The sequence below is a fragment of the Trachurus japonicus genome, chromosome 16 (genome assembly GCF_045865225.1).
Source record: "Trachurus japonicus isolate A0001 chromosome 16, Traja_1.0".
NCBI lineage: Eukaryota > Metazoa > Chordata > Actinopteri > Carangiformes > Carangidae > Trachurus > Trachurus japonicus.
Window position 1 is genome coordinate 17,750,483 of NC_140922.1, and position 15,565 is coordinate 17,766,047.

Here is a 15,565-nt window from a genome sequence, read left to right on the forward strand (position 1 = left end):
TAAACAACTCTTTCACACCTCAAGCAAAATCATCTGTCTTCAGTTCCATGCCAACATAAATAAAGTAAAAACAACACAAACCAGAGACAGTTGATTGTTGTTAGGAAACAAACTGTGAAGCGTCTGTTTCTTAAGACTTGTCTTTTCTTTCCTTTTTCAAGCTTGAGACACATTGTTTTCATCTTGTCAGTAAGTGTGTGTGCGTGGGGTTGGGAGATGACCTTGAAGATGTACTGTAATCCCAATTGCTACAGTCAGTGTTTGAATATCTCATGTAGCAGTTTGCACCTCATCTTCTCTCTCTCTCCCTGACTCTCTTGTATCACTCTCTTACGTAGAAGGATTGAGAGTATATTGCATAATAAAGAGCTTGATGGCGGCTGGCAGGGCTGACAAGACTTATGGTAGCGTTCATTCTTACATCTTGGTGGGATCACCCTGCCCAAACACCTGCAGGGTTAAGTTAAAGCAGAAGTAAGTGATATATTTGTGTTAATATAAGTCTTAAATAGTTATATCTTCCTACAGCAATCACTTACATAGAGTGTTTGGTCTGAAACACGGGTCTGTCAGTCACTCTGCTCTGCTCTGAGTCGAGGAGAAAACATTTATCGTATCCTACAGTTTTTATCCAATGAGGAGAGAGAACGGCATGCAGGGCTGTGTGTGCAGCCAAGGAACGCCGTGAATGTGGCGACGTAGGGACGAGGACTGTTATGGTGCGTTCAAGGAAACTCGTATTTTTCCGACCGTGAAGTCGTACCAGTTCGATCTGGTACGAGTTCACCGGTCGGAAGTTACGAGAGGCCGTTAAAGTGACTTTCACCGGTAAAACAGGTCGGAAAAACACGAGTGGGTTGCCTGGAACGCTACAAAGTCGTAAGTTGTGACTTGAAGCTGTAATTTACGATTTCAAAAGCCGGCCTGGAACGCAGCATTAGCGAAAACGACCGGACCACTTACTTCTGCTTTAAGTAGAGAAAGTTCTTTTCTGATGCGTTGCACAATGCAAGGGGGTGGGATAGTGAAGGGCTGTGTTACTATTTTGTTCAAAAGATGACACTGACAACTAGACATTCAGTGTGTTTGCTCTTCATGATGACTCCTAAGTAGATAGATTTGAAAGAAACTACACTACCAGTCCAAAGTTTGGACACACTTTCTCATTCAATAGGTTTTCTTTATTTTTTATAACTTTGTACATTGTAGATTCATATTGAAGATATCAAAACTACAAAGGAATATAATAGTGTTAAACAAAACAGAATAGGTTTTAGATTTTAGATTTTTCGAAGTAGCCACCTTTTGCTTTGATGCCAGCTCTGCACACTCTTCACATCCTGTCATCAGCTTCATGAGGTCGTCACCTGGAAAGGTTTTCCAACAGTCTTGAAGAAGTTCCCAGAGGTGCTGAGCACTTGTTGGCTCATTTGCCTTCACTCTACGGTCCAACTCATCCCAAACCATCTCAACTGGCTTTAGGTCAGGTTAGGTTAGGTTAGGTTAGGTTTATTTGTTTAGCACAAAAAAAATGACGATGACGATGACAAAACAAGAGACAAGCAGACAACGTACTTGAGCTAAACAAAAACAAAAGACAAAAGATCAATAGCAGCAGGAATCAAGGTAGGACTTGAAGCAACTAACAGCAAAAAAAATATGTGACAAAAGCAGAACAATGACAGAGAAAATATAGTTAAAGAGTTCCTGTGGAAAGTAAAAATTCCTTCAGATTCTTTTTAAAAAATCCAATGGGAGGAGATAAGTTTAATTTAGTCCAAAGCTTGGGGCCTCTGTAAGTAATGTTGGATTGATGACTTTGACAGGTAGTGTAAATTTAGGCATTCACTTCTGAGTTCACTTGATCGCACAAGGATTTCCTTAAGGATTGTGACCCCAACACATTTCTGTTACCATGGCTGTCGGACTGGAGACTTGTCAACATGCAATGTTGTTGTTTTACCCTTTAAGGGTTAGGGTCCATGACTGGTTGGCTCGTACTGTCAGGTTTGGTAGGAAAGGACCCAAATGCAGAACTTGCAGGTTTCGGTGACACAAAGAGGCTTTTATTTTTCCACAGAGACTTGCAGGGGAAACACAGGAAGACGGGCATGGACACGGGAAATAATGACGAGGAACCAGCAAGGGAGACACTAAATACATGAGGGAAAGAGACACAGATGGTGCAATTAACATAGGTGAGACACGTTAACCATGAGCACGTAGCACACAGGACAAAGACTTCAAAATAAAACAGGACTAAACTTGGACAAAGACACAGACCACAACACACAGGAAAACAAGACAGTAATTCTAAAGTAAAACAGGAAACGACTCAACCAAAAAGGAAATGACACCAAGACAAGACACCAGGAACACAACAGGGTCATGACAGAAGGATTTCTGCATTTAAAGTACAGTTGTGGTGGTTATTATTGAAATAGCAAACATACACATTCTTATAGTAGTAACATATAAAAACATTTTCCTACAACGAGCCCAGACCCAGTCTCATTGTATTAACCACCCTAGCTTTATTTTTAACTACATGCGAGCTGGGTTACATAACTACGGAAAAACTGAGCATGTAACATCCTCTTTCAAGATGATGATGTTAATAGTGGAGTTTCCTCTCACTTGTTGCCTATTCACAGCATTATATGTGTAAATTCTGTCCTGTGGAGAGAATCACTGAATGTCTCAAGCGTCAGATCAGGATGTTTGTTCTTATCTGGGCGACTCTGTTTTTCTCTGTGAGAAGGAGCAATGCTGATACAGGTATTTAATTATTTTACTCTTATTTTGATGTAGCTATAAAGTACATGAAGAAAAAAGCTTACAATTATTTGCCATATTTAATATTTTTTAGTGATGCATATTTTCCATATCTATTCATGTGGAAACTAGTATAAATGGTTAACTGCTGATTTATTTATTATCTAAAATCCATTGTGTTATTTGGTCAATGTTGTTGATAACAGCAGTGATGTTACACATACCGTAGTTGATGTGAATGATATTTCTTTCTGTCTTCAATGTCTTGGTGAAATGTCAAAATAATGTAAAAATTCAAATATTCTTGTTCCCTGTTTCTCTTTTACTGTTAATGTGAACAGGTGCATCAGTGGCAGGACGACAGCACTGTCAATATTATCAACCTGAATACTGTATCACTCTGCCTGATGGAGAGATAAGAGCTGAGGCTGGCCTCTGTGTTGTGATACCATGCTCTTTCACTACTCATTCTAGTTTGACACCCCAAGTTCTAGTTTGGTACAAATGTGAATCAACTAAACAACAATGTGATTATTTAGACAAAATATTTGACGGTGACACGAACAGCAACAATGTTCAGTCTGAGTTTAGAGGACGAGTGACTCTGTTGGAGCCTGATGTGAGTCAGAAAAACTGCAGCATCATCATCAATGACCTGAAGGAGTCGGACTCTGGATCATATCAACTCAGAGTTATTGGTGAAATGAATGGATATCGTAATGGACTTACATACTCTCAAAGAGCAACTCTCTCTGTTGAAGGTATGAAGAGCTACAATTACAAAGTGAATTTTGAAATGTCTCTGAAATGCACCAACTGTCATTTGTCGACCTCTGTGGGCAACGAGTAGGAACTGCAGCAGTTTCATTGACGTGGTTTTCAAAGTATTAGATAGATAATTCACTCACCTGATTCTCTTCATGGTCTGGTCTCGCATCAGGTCTGAGTCAGAAGCCGACAGTGATGACTCCTCCACTGGTAGAGGGACAGCCGGCCACACTGACCTGCACTGCTCCTGGTCCCTGCTCTGGACCTGCTCCTACATTCACCTGGACATGGAGAGGAGCAGGAGACGAGGAAACTGGAAAAATCACTAATATCAAGACTGAGTATCTGAATCCTGTCACATGGAAACACAGTTCAGTTTTGACCTTTAACCCCTCAGCTGATCACCATGGCACAGAGGTCACCTGTAAGGTCAGCTTCAAAGTAAATGTATCAACAGAGGAGACAGTGACTCTGAATGTGACATGTGAGTACAGCAAATACACTCTATTCTCTTCTTGACCTGTCTTCCTTCCCATGAAGTGTCTTCATGACTTAATTTCTAGTTACTATTTTCAAAAAATAGTTAAAAGTTGGGCTGGGTGTAAATCAATATTCTAGTTTACCAGCTTTGTTATATTGTAAATATATTGATTATTGTGTTATCATGGCAATATTACTTTATTTACTGTATCTTATTTTATTTGGTGATACAGGACACAGAAAATGTATATTTATACACAGCTTATATGTGGTTATGCAGCAAATCAAAGGGTCACTGCGTGTCAAGGAAAAATGCATTGCCTTGGATCCTGTTCAGCTCTTGTGTGGGCCATCACTGGCGTGTCCCTTGGTGTGAATGTCTTCTGCATTGTCTGCATATCCTTCCTGTGGTAAGTTTTACATTTCTGTTCTATGTTTTGAAGACTGGAGACTTTAAGTCAACATGCAATGCTGTTGTTTTTCCCTTTAAAGGAATGCAAGAAAAAAGATGAAACCAAATGAAGAGGACAGATACATGTCACTAAAGAAAAGAGACACATCAGCAGAGTATGATGTCATCACCCAGCCTCTACACTGACTTCCTCTTTAGATGCCGTCAGCTTTATCAAAATAACCATTCAACTTATCCAGAGGGTGCAAATTAAAATCATCTTCAGGATTTTTGACTTGGACTGGCCCACCACAACTCAACCAGAGACACATCATCACAATCAACTTTTGTCACACTGAAGAAGGACCATGGAAGTTGAATAATGTGTGTGGCACTTGAGTGATATTTTCTTTCAAAATTAATCAGATATTAATTTTAATGAACGCTAAATCCAACAATTGAGTACCAGTAGCCAGCAAATCGTTGCTTGTATGTTGAGAGATTCAGGATCAGCAGTGATGCAGCAGACACAGCGGGTGTGGAAGCTGTAGCTTTTCCAGCTCTATGGGTCCCAGTCATAGTGCTACAGGCCTCCTGCTTTATTCAGGCCTCAATTTCTCTTTCTTCATGTAAGCCTCTTAAGAACACATAATGTTACATATCAGTACTCACTGCTGACAAACGGCTACAGGAGGCATGATAGCATTATTATTATAAAGTAAGTATAGTAAATATCCCTTGTTGTATTCATTAAGCTTAACAACTATTTAATGAATGGTTTTTATGTTGCTTCCCTTCCTAAAAACTCGAGCTGGGTGTGAACAGTCACTTACCTGTATTATCCTGTCAATCACTGCAGGCTACATGGTGGCTGTGTCCTTACTAAGCACAGTATGGTCAGCAGAGGGTGTGCATGGTAATCAGGGACAGCTCTGGCATTTTTCTATGTAAGCTGAAGACAGTTACATCACATTGAGAGATACTTGGCAGCTGTGTGAAATAAGCCTGCATTGAGGAGACGTTAGAACGATGATAATGCTTATATGGACTGTGCTAATTATTAATAGAATGCTAATTATATGACAGCCTATTATTTCCGTTTGAAGGTAGTGAATTAATACTTCCAGTGTATTGTTTGGTCTTCCTCATGAGTCCCTGGGTTTTTCAGCCTTTGAGTTTCTTAGTTACTTTTTTTTTGGGTGTTCCCTGATTTATTTTTGTATGTTTAGTTAGAGACCCTTTTATTTTCTCTGTTTGTGATTTTCAGGATTTCAGACCCGTGATCTTCAGTGGCATTTCCTTTGTTTGGACTGTGGAGACCCCTTTTGTGTTTTTGCCTTTTCTAATAAATACCACTGTTACCTTTACCGTGTCTTTTGGCTGTAATTGGGTCTAGTTCCTCCTGTATTTCTCTCCATATAGTTTTATACGACACCTGTGGAGAGATTCTCATTTGTGTAGAAATGGGGCCATACAATTAACAGCAATGTCATTGAAATTGCATATCAAAATCGCATTGCAATTTTTTTTATCCCCACAAAAGTAAAATGTGTCACAACAGTGTTGCACATTTTTAGTGTCAGAACTAATGTTGCTACATTGACACCCCTGGCCAAACAACAACAACAACAACATATTCTCAGGACATAAAGGGACATTTTTGTTTGGTACAAGAGTAAACAAAAGTCACACAATCAATTTGATCATTTTTTAATTTTATAACTGAAATTGTATATTGCAATATCTGCCCATATTATCACAATATGTTTTTGTTTTTTGTCACATATTGTGTGTAGCCCTGTAAAAATAACATGTGTTATTGGAATTGAACTGGTTAATATTATTCTCATATATCTGGTCAATTTATAACAAAATAAGGTAATTACCTGAAAAGACAGAAAGATTGTTTGCAAGCCAGAGTGATCACCTGTTATCTGAATTATAAATTTCCACAGAAATTAAATGCACCATGTGTTCTCTATCATTCTATGTGTCACATCATAGTACCTATATTGTAAATGTTTTTTGTTGCTAGCTACCTAACTTGTGTTATTGTTGTGGAGCATATTAGAGCAATGCTAGTGTGTGTGGGTCAGTGGCTGTGGTTTGTCTTGTGTTGGCTCTGGTGTTCAGACTGTAACTTGATTCAGTACAGTGTTGCTTTTGCTTCACCTTTCTGCTGTCTGCAGTGGTTTTGAGCCACACGTTGCTTACTTTTAACATTATTAGCCTACTCACGTATAATGAGGCACTATCAGCTGCTGGCTGCCTCACTTTTAAAATCATGATAAACATACCAACACAAAAATAAGCGTGAAGATAGAGTTGATATTCTAACACTATTAAATCAATATCTTTTAGACACTGGGTTGTAATTGAATAGTAGGTGGCAATAAGTGTCCAATGGAAGAAGAAGACGACCCACATCCACTTTTATAATATCCGTGCAGAAGAACACACATAGGGCAGCATGAGGGAAGACATGTTTCATTTATCTCATGAACAACTTTTAATGGAAGATGATTAAGTTAATGAGAGAGAGAGAGAGAGAGATACAATCTTACACGCTTTTCCTGCTTCCTGTTTTCTCTCTACAACTGTAAAGCTTCAACTGGTACATTCAAGGATTCAAGGTTGCGATGAAAGCAGAGCAGGAGATACGATACGATACGATAAACTTTATTGTCCCGTTCAGGGAAATTTGTCTTGGACTCTGTAGCTGCGCCATAAATGCCTTGATGGCCACAATGACAAAAAACACAATACACCTCAGCCATATCAACCCAGCAAACACAAGACATACAGTAACAGCATTGCTCATGTTCCATAACATAGCACATATCCCATAACATAACACATATTGCACATATCCCACAGTATAGCACATACATACACCTCATAAATTCATCATAGTAAAAGCGCTGTAAGAATTATTGCACTCAAGCATTATTGTGAAGAAATTTGATGGAAGTTGGGATAAAAGAATTTTTAAAACGGTTGAGTTTACAACGAGGGACTCGTACCGTCTGCCTGAGGGTAGGAGGTCAAGCTCTGAGTGAAGGACGTGAGAGGGGTCATTTAGGCGTCTTTGGGTTATTGAAAAGCGCTATATAAATTAAATGAATTATTATTATTATTATTATTATTTACTATCCTCTGGGCTTGCCTAAAAACAGTTTGCTGGTAGATGGACTGCAGGGTCTGGTTGTCACTTTTCCCAGTGACCTTCATGGCTGTGTGTACAAGCTTAGTCTTTAGTTTTGTGGAGAGGTTGCCATACCATGACGACATCCCACATCTAATTAAACTTTCGAGCATTGTCTGGTAAAATAAAAACATGATACTTTTGTCTACCCCAAGAAAAGAGAAAAAGGCATGCGATGCAACATCATCAAACACACTTCCTGTTTTCTGCCTAGTACTTACAGTATATGTAAAACTTGACTGGTATGCTATATGAGATGAACTGGGAGATGTGGTGTTAAAGCCCCTCTTCTGCTCTGCTTCACCTGTCTGCAGTCTGCAGAGTTACAGCTTTTGAGACAAACTGAGTATTTTCAACCTTATTATTATTAATGTAAAAGAAGTCGGCCTCAGTCCACTGCTGGCTGCATTGCTCTTATAATAAAGATACCAACACATAAATGTGAAGAATGTGGGCGGTGTTATGTTTGTGGCTCTCAGTGAACACAACGGTTTCATGCAGCGTTTATTGACCAACTTAATGTAGTTCACTTAAGTTCACATATAGGCTCAGACTCAGAGAGAGAGAGAGAGAGAGAGAGACATCTGAAGACCATTAAAACCATCTGTTGCATCTGCGTCTCCTCTAGTGGCTGACGAGCTCTGCCTGTGGTCATCCCGCTCCTCTTCACCTTCTTCTCCTGTTGGAGCCTCGCCTCACGTGTCCCTCCACTAACCACACGGATGCAGCCCGTCCCATTCTGGGGCGGCACTGTCTAAACCCTGGGGATGCAAATCAAAAGCAGCGTCACTGCTGGTCCCACTTTACACAATAACTTAGCAGCTGATCTATTGTACTGTATGGAGCTTTGGTTGGCAAGATGTATCTATATCCTCCTCCTCCTGTGCTGCTGACGTCTCCTTTCTCCTCCTCACCGGGCTGGACTTCCCGTTAACCCCTTCAGCTCTCCTTTCAGCTCCGCCCTCGTCTCAGTTAGTGGAACTTCTCCAGCTGGCAGCCTTCCAGTGTCTGTTATGTATGGAGGCGGCAGGCGGGCCACCAGTACCTGTTGTCAATCACCACACACTAATTGCATTTGGGTGACATTTAACACAATGTGTTTGCACTTCCTACCGAAACCATTTTAATACCTCACTTGTACTGTTGTGCCACTTTTCCATACAGAGTCGTATCTGGTTTTCATGATCTGGCTGCTAGTTGGCTGCCGGTGACATCCTGCCTCTCTTCACTATTATTGCCCCAATGTATCCCTGTCTGACGTTGTTTGCATGTGATTTGGGAATTTCTCGGTTGTCACCCATTTTAGTCCTTACTGGCACAATAATTTGCCCTGCAGTCCATTTAGGAAAACTTTTCTTCTTTGTAGGATCAAATTTCAGCTCTTCTTCTCTGTCTTTTGACTATGCAGACAAATTCACCTCTCTCCCACTCCACTCCACTCCACTCCACTCCACTCCACTCCACTCCACTCCACTGTAGATTGGCCCTCCACTTCTCCAGTCACTGGGAATGCCCATGGAGGGACTCAGTGGAATATACTGCAGCTGGATTATGGAGCTGCTCCATCACTAAAGATAGAGTTTTAGGAATCCACAAACTGTGTACAGTATTTGTACTGTATCCACAGAAATGTTTTGCTTTTGCTTAATCACACTTTTCTGGCCTGTGTTACTGTATTCCATTATCGTTCCATGCAAATATTTTAATCCCTATCCTCACTGATAGTTGTGTCATCATACTTGTACTTTATGAACCTATATCATAAATGGATCCAGTTAATGTTGCTAACTGGCTAACTGCTGTATTTGTTGTGGAGCATATTAGAGCAATAGCCTACTACGTGGGTTATTGGCTGTATAGTTTGTCTTTTGTTGGCTCTGGTGTTCAGTAACAGAAAACAATACAGTCAAAAGAAAATACAATCAGTAGGCCTAAAGCAATAAAGGAGAACAGAACAGCCAGTCACATCGACAACAACAGAGAAAAAATAAATAAATAAAAATAAAATAAAATAAAAAATACATGACAGAACAAAACAGAACAAAAATAAGTAGATATACAAACAACCAAAAACAGGTATGTCCAAAGACATTATATCAAAATGGGCACCATAGTTCTATCACAAAATCACAAACAGGGACGATACTGCCACACCAAATCGTGGTGTTCAGTAACTTGATATATTGTTGTGTTTATCTGGGCTTTGTAACACCTTGGTGACTGAATATTTCGTCCTGAGTTGCTGGAGGGCTGATCTCATCCCTGAGACATTATTAGTCCACTGCTGCCTCGCTCTTAAAGTCATGATAAAGATGCCAACACATAAAAAACTTAAGAGACGGAGCTAGAAGATGTTTTCTGATCCAGAGTAAATGATGTTAGAATTCGCCAGTAGGTGGCGGTATCAATTGCTGCTCAGAACCAGTCGCCACTCTGTCTCTCTCTATCGCTCTGGTCCGATCCACCCCCTTGCTCAGAAGAACCAGGTCGGAGGCAGAGAGAGGTAAGACACTTTTCATTCATCTCATCAACAGCTTTTAAACTGTTGATGGACATGGACGATGATGAAGTTACTCATTCTTCTCTGGATTTGTCATTGAAAGAAAAATCTGATGGGATTCAAGTTGAGGTGTTAAAGTATAATGTGTTCAAGTTCATGAAGTTCATCTACACTACAGTATAGGCTAGATGAGAGAGAGAGAGAGAGAGAGAGAGAGAGAGCGCAGGGCATCCAGCGCTTCCCATTAGGCTACAGTTTTTACAGAACTCTTCACACATTTAAATTTTGTTTTAACTTCGTTTGCACAAAAGCTCAACTAAGACCAAAACAGTAGATGTTAACTGGTAGCCTACATTTTCAATTGCTTTACACTGTCAAAACAGAAAACCTCATGTTCAAAGCCGAACAGCAGTTCAGTTCACATTGTAGTCTGAAACAAATTTATGATCTGTATTTCATTGCTTTTGAAAAACAGTTGATTGACATCATCACAGCTAATTCTTTTTTTTTTCAGTAACATTAATTTCTTCTGCTCATTTTTCTTTTTGTATATTGGCAATAGCAGATTTTTTAAAAAGTTATTTTCATTTGCAAATACTATAATACAGTAAAGTACTGCAAATCCTGTAATTTACTGTCTTCTCTCATAAACTTTACATTCTGCAAAGCTGCTCTGAGATGTGTTACAAAAAAAGGAACAAAATTAATGCCCAACAATTGAAAAATGAAAGGTTCAAAATAAACTACAGCAGGGATATCAATTTATGATCAATACAATAATATGTCTATTGTAAAACAGTAGGGCTCAGCTGACACATGTAAAGTGATTCAGTTTGTGTTATTCCATCAGTTGTTAGTGTTTTTTATGACACTGTGACTGACTATACTGTATATGTTTCTGTTGGAAGACAACATGTGTCAGTGTTTTATTTGGTGAGTTGTGTTAGGCTACTGTATTTTGTAAATGTGTGTCTGTGTTTAGCCCTTTGAGACAAACTGTTTGTAAAAACGGCCTATACAAATAAAATTGCCTTGCCTTGCCTTTACACTGTGTGATTTTGAGCATGAAATTAACTGTTTTGGGAATTGTGTGTTTTAAGTGTGATGTGTGTGAAGAGTTTTGAAAAACTGTAATAAATGAGTCTGTGGCGGGCCGGGGGGGGGGGGCACTCAGATAGCCTACCGCCCAGGCTGAGTGAGTACTCGAGTACTCGGATATCGCTAGGCCATAGCAGACCTGCAGTGAGGGAATAGTGATCAGTTTAAATTGTCCATTGATCATCATGTTATTCGATCATTTTGAGGCTGCACTGTGTGAAGCTGGAAATGACAACTGCGCTGTTTTCTCTCTTTCAGGTTCATCAGCTTGACTTCCTGCGTTTTACTGTGCATTTTGTAAAGTTTGTCCGGTGGAGAGAGAGACACTGAGTGTCTCAAGCATCAAATCAGGATGATTGTTCTCATCTGGATGACTCTGTTGATCTCTGCTGATACCGGTTTTTAATTTTTATTTTTACCTAATTTGATGCCAACATTAAAAATATGAAAAAATATACATACATTTCAAATATCCCCCTGACGTAGCCTACACATCGATCACCACATCTAGAAACTCTAAGATTCCAGTGTGTTGTTTGCTCAACACTGCTGACAACAGCAGTTATGTAACACAGATACACTCAAACTACTATCATTTATTTAATTTCATGGTGTATTGTCAAAATAAGTTTACTTTTTCTCTGTCCCTGTTTCTCATGTGTATTCAACAAAAAAATGACAACTGTGCTGTTTTCTCTCTTTCAGGTTCATCAGCTTGACTTCCTGCGTTTTACTGTGCATTTTCTAAAGTTTGTCCGGTGGAGAGAGAGACACTGTGTGTCTCAAGGATCAAATCAGGATGTTTGTTCTCATCTGGATGACTCTGTTGATCTCTGCTGATACAGGTGATACAGGTTTTTGATGTCAACATTAAATATATGAAATAAATGTAGGCAGTAACATGACCCAAAAAACGTCCTTTTTAAATATCCCCCTGACAAATTTCCAATTTCCAGGTACTTAGTTTTTCTATCCTGAATGTACAGTACCAGCTCAGTACACATCAATAACCACATCTCTTTTGGAAACTCTAAGATTCCAGTGTGTTGTTTGATCAACACTGCTGCAACAGCAGTTATATAACACAGACTCAATCTACTATCATTTATTTAATTTCATGGTGTATTGTCAAAATAAGTTTACTTTTTCTCTGTCCCTGTTTCTCTTTTATCATTAACAGGTGAATCATTGAAAGAAAAACAACAATGTTCAGAAACCCCATCTGGATACTGTATCACTCTGCCTGATGGACGGATAGCAGCTGAAGCTGCCCTCTGTGTTGAAATACCATGCTCTTTCACCACTGCTTCTGAATTTACACCCCAACATGTAGTTTGGTACAAATGTGAACCAACTACTGAAAACTGTGGTGATTCAGACATAATATTTGACTCTGAGAATAACAATAACGTTCAGTCTGAGTTTAAAGGACGAGTGACACTGAAGGAGTCTGATTTGAGTAAGAAAACCTGCAGCATCATCATCAGCGACCTGAAGGAGTCAGACTCTGGATCGTATCAGCTCAGAGTTAATGGTGTCCAGGATGGAAAAGAAAGTGGATTTACATACTCTTCAAGAGCAACTCTCTCTGTTGAAGGTATGAAGAATTACAATGAATATAGAAAGTGTAAATTTATGCTTTTGAACTGCACTGACATACTTGGTGGTTTAAATGTATGTAGCTACAGTGTATGTACATTTAAATGTATGTAAATAGACTCTAGGGGGATATAATGTCTGTCATTTGTCGACCTCTGTGGGCGACCAATAAGAACTACAGCAGTTTCCACCAGTTTTCCCATTGAAGTGGTTTTCAAAGTGTTCAATCATTTTAATGCAAATATAAGTAAAAGATGATGTTCAGGCTGCTCACCTGATTCTCTTCATGGTCTGGTCTCACATTAGTGAAACCAAAGTTTCCGGGTGGATTTCCCAAGATGAATGTTCCTCGGCTGATCCTAGGACAGCAGACCACAATAACCTGCACGGCTCCTGGTCCACTCTGCTTTGGATCTGATCCTAAATTCACCTGGAGTTGGCCAGGGGTAAAACAGGATGAATATTTTACGGCCAGTCAGGGACGCACCTCAACTTTGACCTTTACTCCTTCCTTTAACCACCACAACACTGAGGTCACCTGTGAGGTCACCCTCACAGGAAATATAAGACCATATTGGCAAAAGACTTTGTATGTGACGTGTAAGTATCACACACTCTTCTCCTTCATATTTACACTTGCACCTGCAAAACATTGTCTAACAAGAGATACACGGGTCATATAGTTAAGAGTTTGGGCTGGATGATAATTGAATATTACAACTTACCATTTTGATACAATGACATTATGACATTACTCTGCAAACCTCTGTTCAAGTCATTGTACGGTATAATGTCGGAAGCTACAGTGCAAGTCATTTTGTTTCCCCCTTTTATTTTCTCTACATCTGCTATCATTCGTGGAAACAGAAATAATGTATTTAATTTAACTTAGAAGTACATTACACATCGCTCACCACATCTATTCTTTTTGGAAACTTTCTAAGATCAATAGTTGTTTGAATTAATTATATTTTCAAATTATTTTGGATACTAGTGTGTTAGATATTGAAATATCAATGTGGTTTAGTCAGCACTGCTGAAAACAGCAGTTACATAACACACACACACACATTACAAAATATGACATGGTATATTGTCAAAATATGTTTACATTTTCTCACCCCTTCCTCTCTCTTACTTCTCTCTCTTACACATTTAACAGACGCACCAGTGGAAGGAAAACAAAGTTGTGACTCAGGATACTGTGTCACTCTGCCTGACAGAGACATAATAGCTGAGGCTGGCCTCTGTGTTGAGATACCATGCTCTTTTGACACTCCAGAGAGCTTTGAACTTAAAGATATATTTTGGTACAAATGTGAACCAAGTTATGAAAAATGTGCTGATGATTCACAAGCAATATTTGAAACGGAGACCTTTTCCTAGGCCAGAGTGTCATTATTGGAGTTAGATTTGAGTAAGAAGATCGGCACCATCATCATCAATGGCCTGAAGGAGTCAGACTCTGGATCATATGAACTCAGACTTAAGGGTACACTGAATGGAGAAAAGACTGAATATACATTCTCTCGAAGGGCAACTCTCCTTGTTAAAGGTATGAAGAATTATAATGAATATATCAAAATAAAATTTTGTGTGTTTGAACTACACTGATATACTTGGTGTATTCATAGTCATAGTGACTTTGTCATTAATCAACCTCTGTGGGAAACCAGTAAGAACTACAGCAGTTTCTACCAGTTGTCCCACTGAAGTGATTTTAACCCAAATGTAAGTGAAAGATGATGTTCAGGCTGCTCACCTGATTCTCTTCATGGTCTGGTCTCACATTAGCTCTGAGTCAGAAGCCCAGGATGGAGATACCTCGACTCATTGAAGGAGAGGAAACCACACTGACCTGCACTGCTCCTGGTCTTTGCCGTGGACTTCCTGTTCCTGAATTATCCTTGAGTTGGAGCAAAGCAGGAGAAGACCTTGATGTTCCTGACGGAGAAACATATCATTGTGTACCCCCTTGCACTTTTACCTTTATTCCTTCAGCTGAACAACATGGTGCAGAGGTCACCTGTAAGGTCACCTTAACAGAAGATGTAGAAACAGCATTGACGCAGTTTGTGGATGTGAAGCGTGAGTATCGCACATTTTACCTTGGATAATATTTGCTAACAAAATATACAATACTCATATGGTTACAATGTTTTCACAGTTTCTCTGCCCTGTCCTCCTTTCTGATCATCTATCCTACATCATTAGGGTCCGGGCAGCTAAGCTGCCGGGACACTATTGTATTCCTAGGAATTCTTTCTTCTTCTTCTTCTTCTTCTTCTTCTTCTTCTTCTTCTTCTTCTTCTTCTTCTTCTTCTTCTTCTTCCAAGGAAGTCATACTTCCCATGGGTGAAAACTCACCAAACTTCACAGAAACATCCAACCCCATGCCAGATTCACTCAACTCCAAGGACATGTGCCCCCCAATAAGCGTTTAAATTTAAAAACTCTAAAAATTCCTACCAAACCAACGGTAGATACTACAGTTTTGAAACTTCACCACAATGTAGCCTCAATACTGCTGAAACTTTTGTCCACTTAAACTCATTACAAATTATGAAGTCCATCACTCTCCAGACCGTCCTCCACAAAACTTGTTTCTCAGATTTTTGATTAAGCAAAAATTGAGCCTACAGTGCATGAAAACGTTTGACTGTAAACAGTACTGTAAACGTATACCATCAAATTCTTGATAAATACATTTTCAATCTTCCTGAAAAAAATGAGAATATTCTGGAGTCAT

General features: G+C 39.4%; 2 protein-coding genes across 3 annotated transcripts in view; both read left to right on the top strand.

Moving 5' to 3' along the window:
- The first annotated feature begins 2,639 nt into the window (after window positions 1-2,639).
- Window positions 2,640-5,731, top strand: LOC146972275 (sialic acid-binding Ig-like lectin 14). Its single transcript, XM_085803339.1, has 5 exons — window positions 2,640-2,778; window positions 3,117-3,536; window positions 3,716-4,027; window positions 4,304-4,433; window positions 4,516-5,731. The coding sequence occupies exons 1-5, from the start codon at window positions 2,661-2,663 to the stop codon at window positions 4,619-4,621; spliced, it is 1,086 nt and encodes a 361-aa protein (XP_085659465.1). The 5' UTR covers window positions 2,640-2,660; the 3' UTR covers window positions 4,622-5,731.
- A 6,195-nt stretch (window positions 5,732-11,926) lies between these two features.
- LOC146972276 (sialic acid-binding Ig-like lectin 14) overlaps window positions 11,927-15,565 on the top strand; it is a 34,160-nt gene continuing 30,521 nt past the window's right edge. For both annotated transcript variants that reach the window (XM_085803341.1, XM_085803340.1), the window contains exons 1-5: window positions 11,927-12,062; window positions 12,398-12,814; window positions 13,123-13,416; window positions 13,979-14,371; window positions 14,611-14,904. In XM_085803341.1, the coding sequence (XP_085659467.1) occupies window positions 12,017-12,062; window positions 12,398-12,814; window positions 13,123-13,416; window positions 13,979-14,202 (981 nt within the window). In that variant the 5' untranslated portion in view covers window positions 11,927-12,016 and the 3' untranslated portion in view covers window positions 14,203-14,371; window positions 14,611-14,904. The remainder of the gene's footprint in view (window positions 12,063-12,397; window positions 12,815-13,122; window positions 13,417-13,978; window positions 14,372-14,610; window positions 14,905-15,565) is intronic.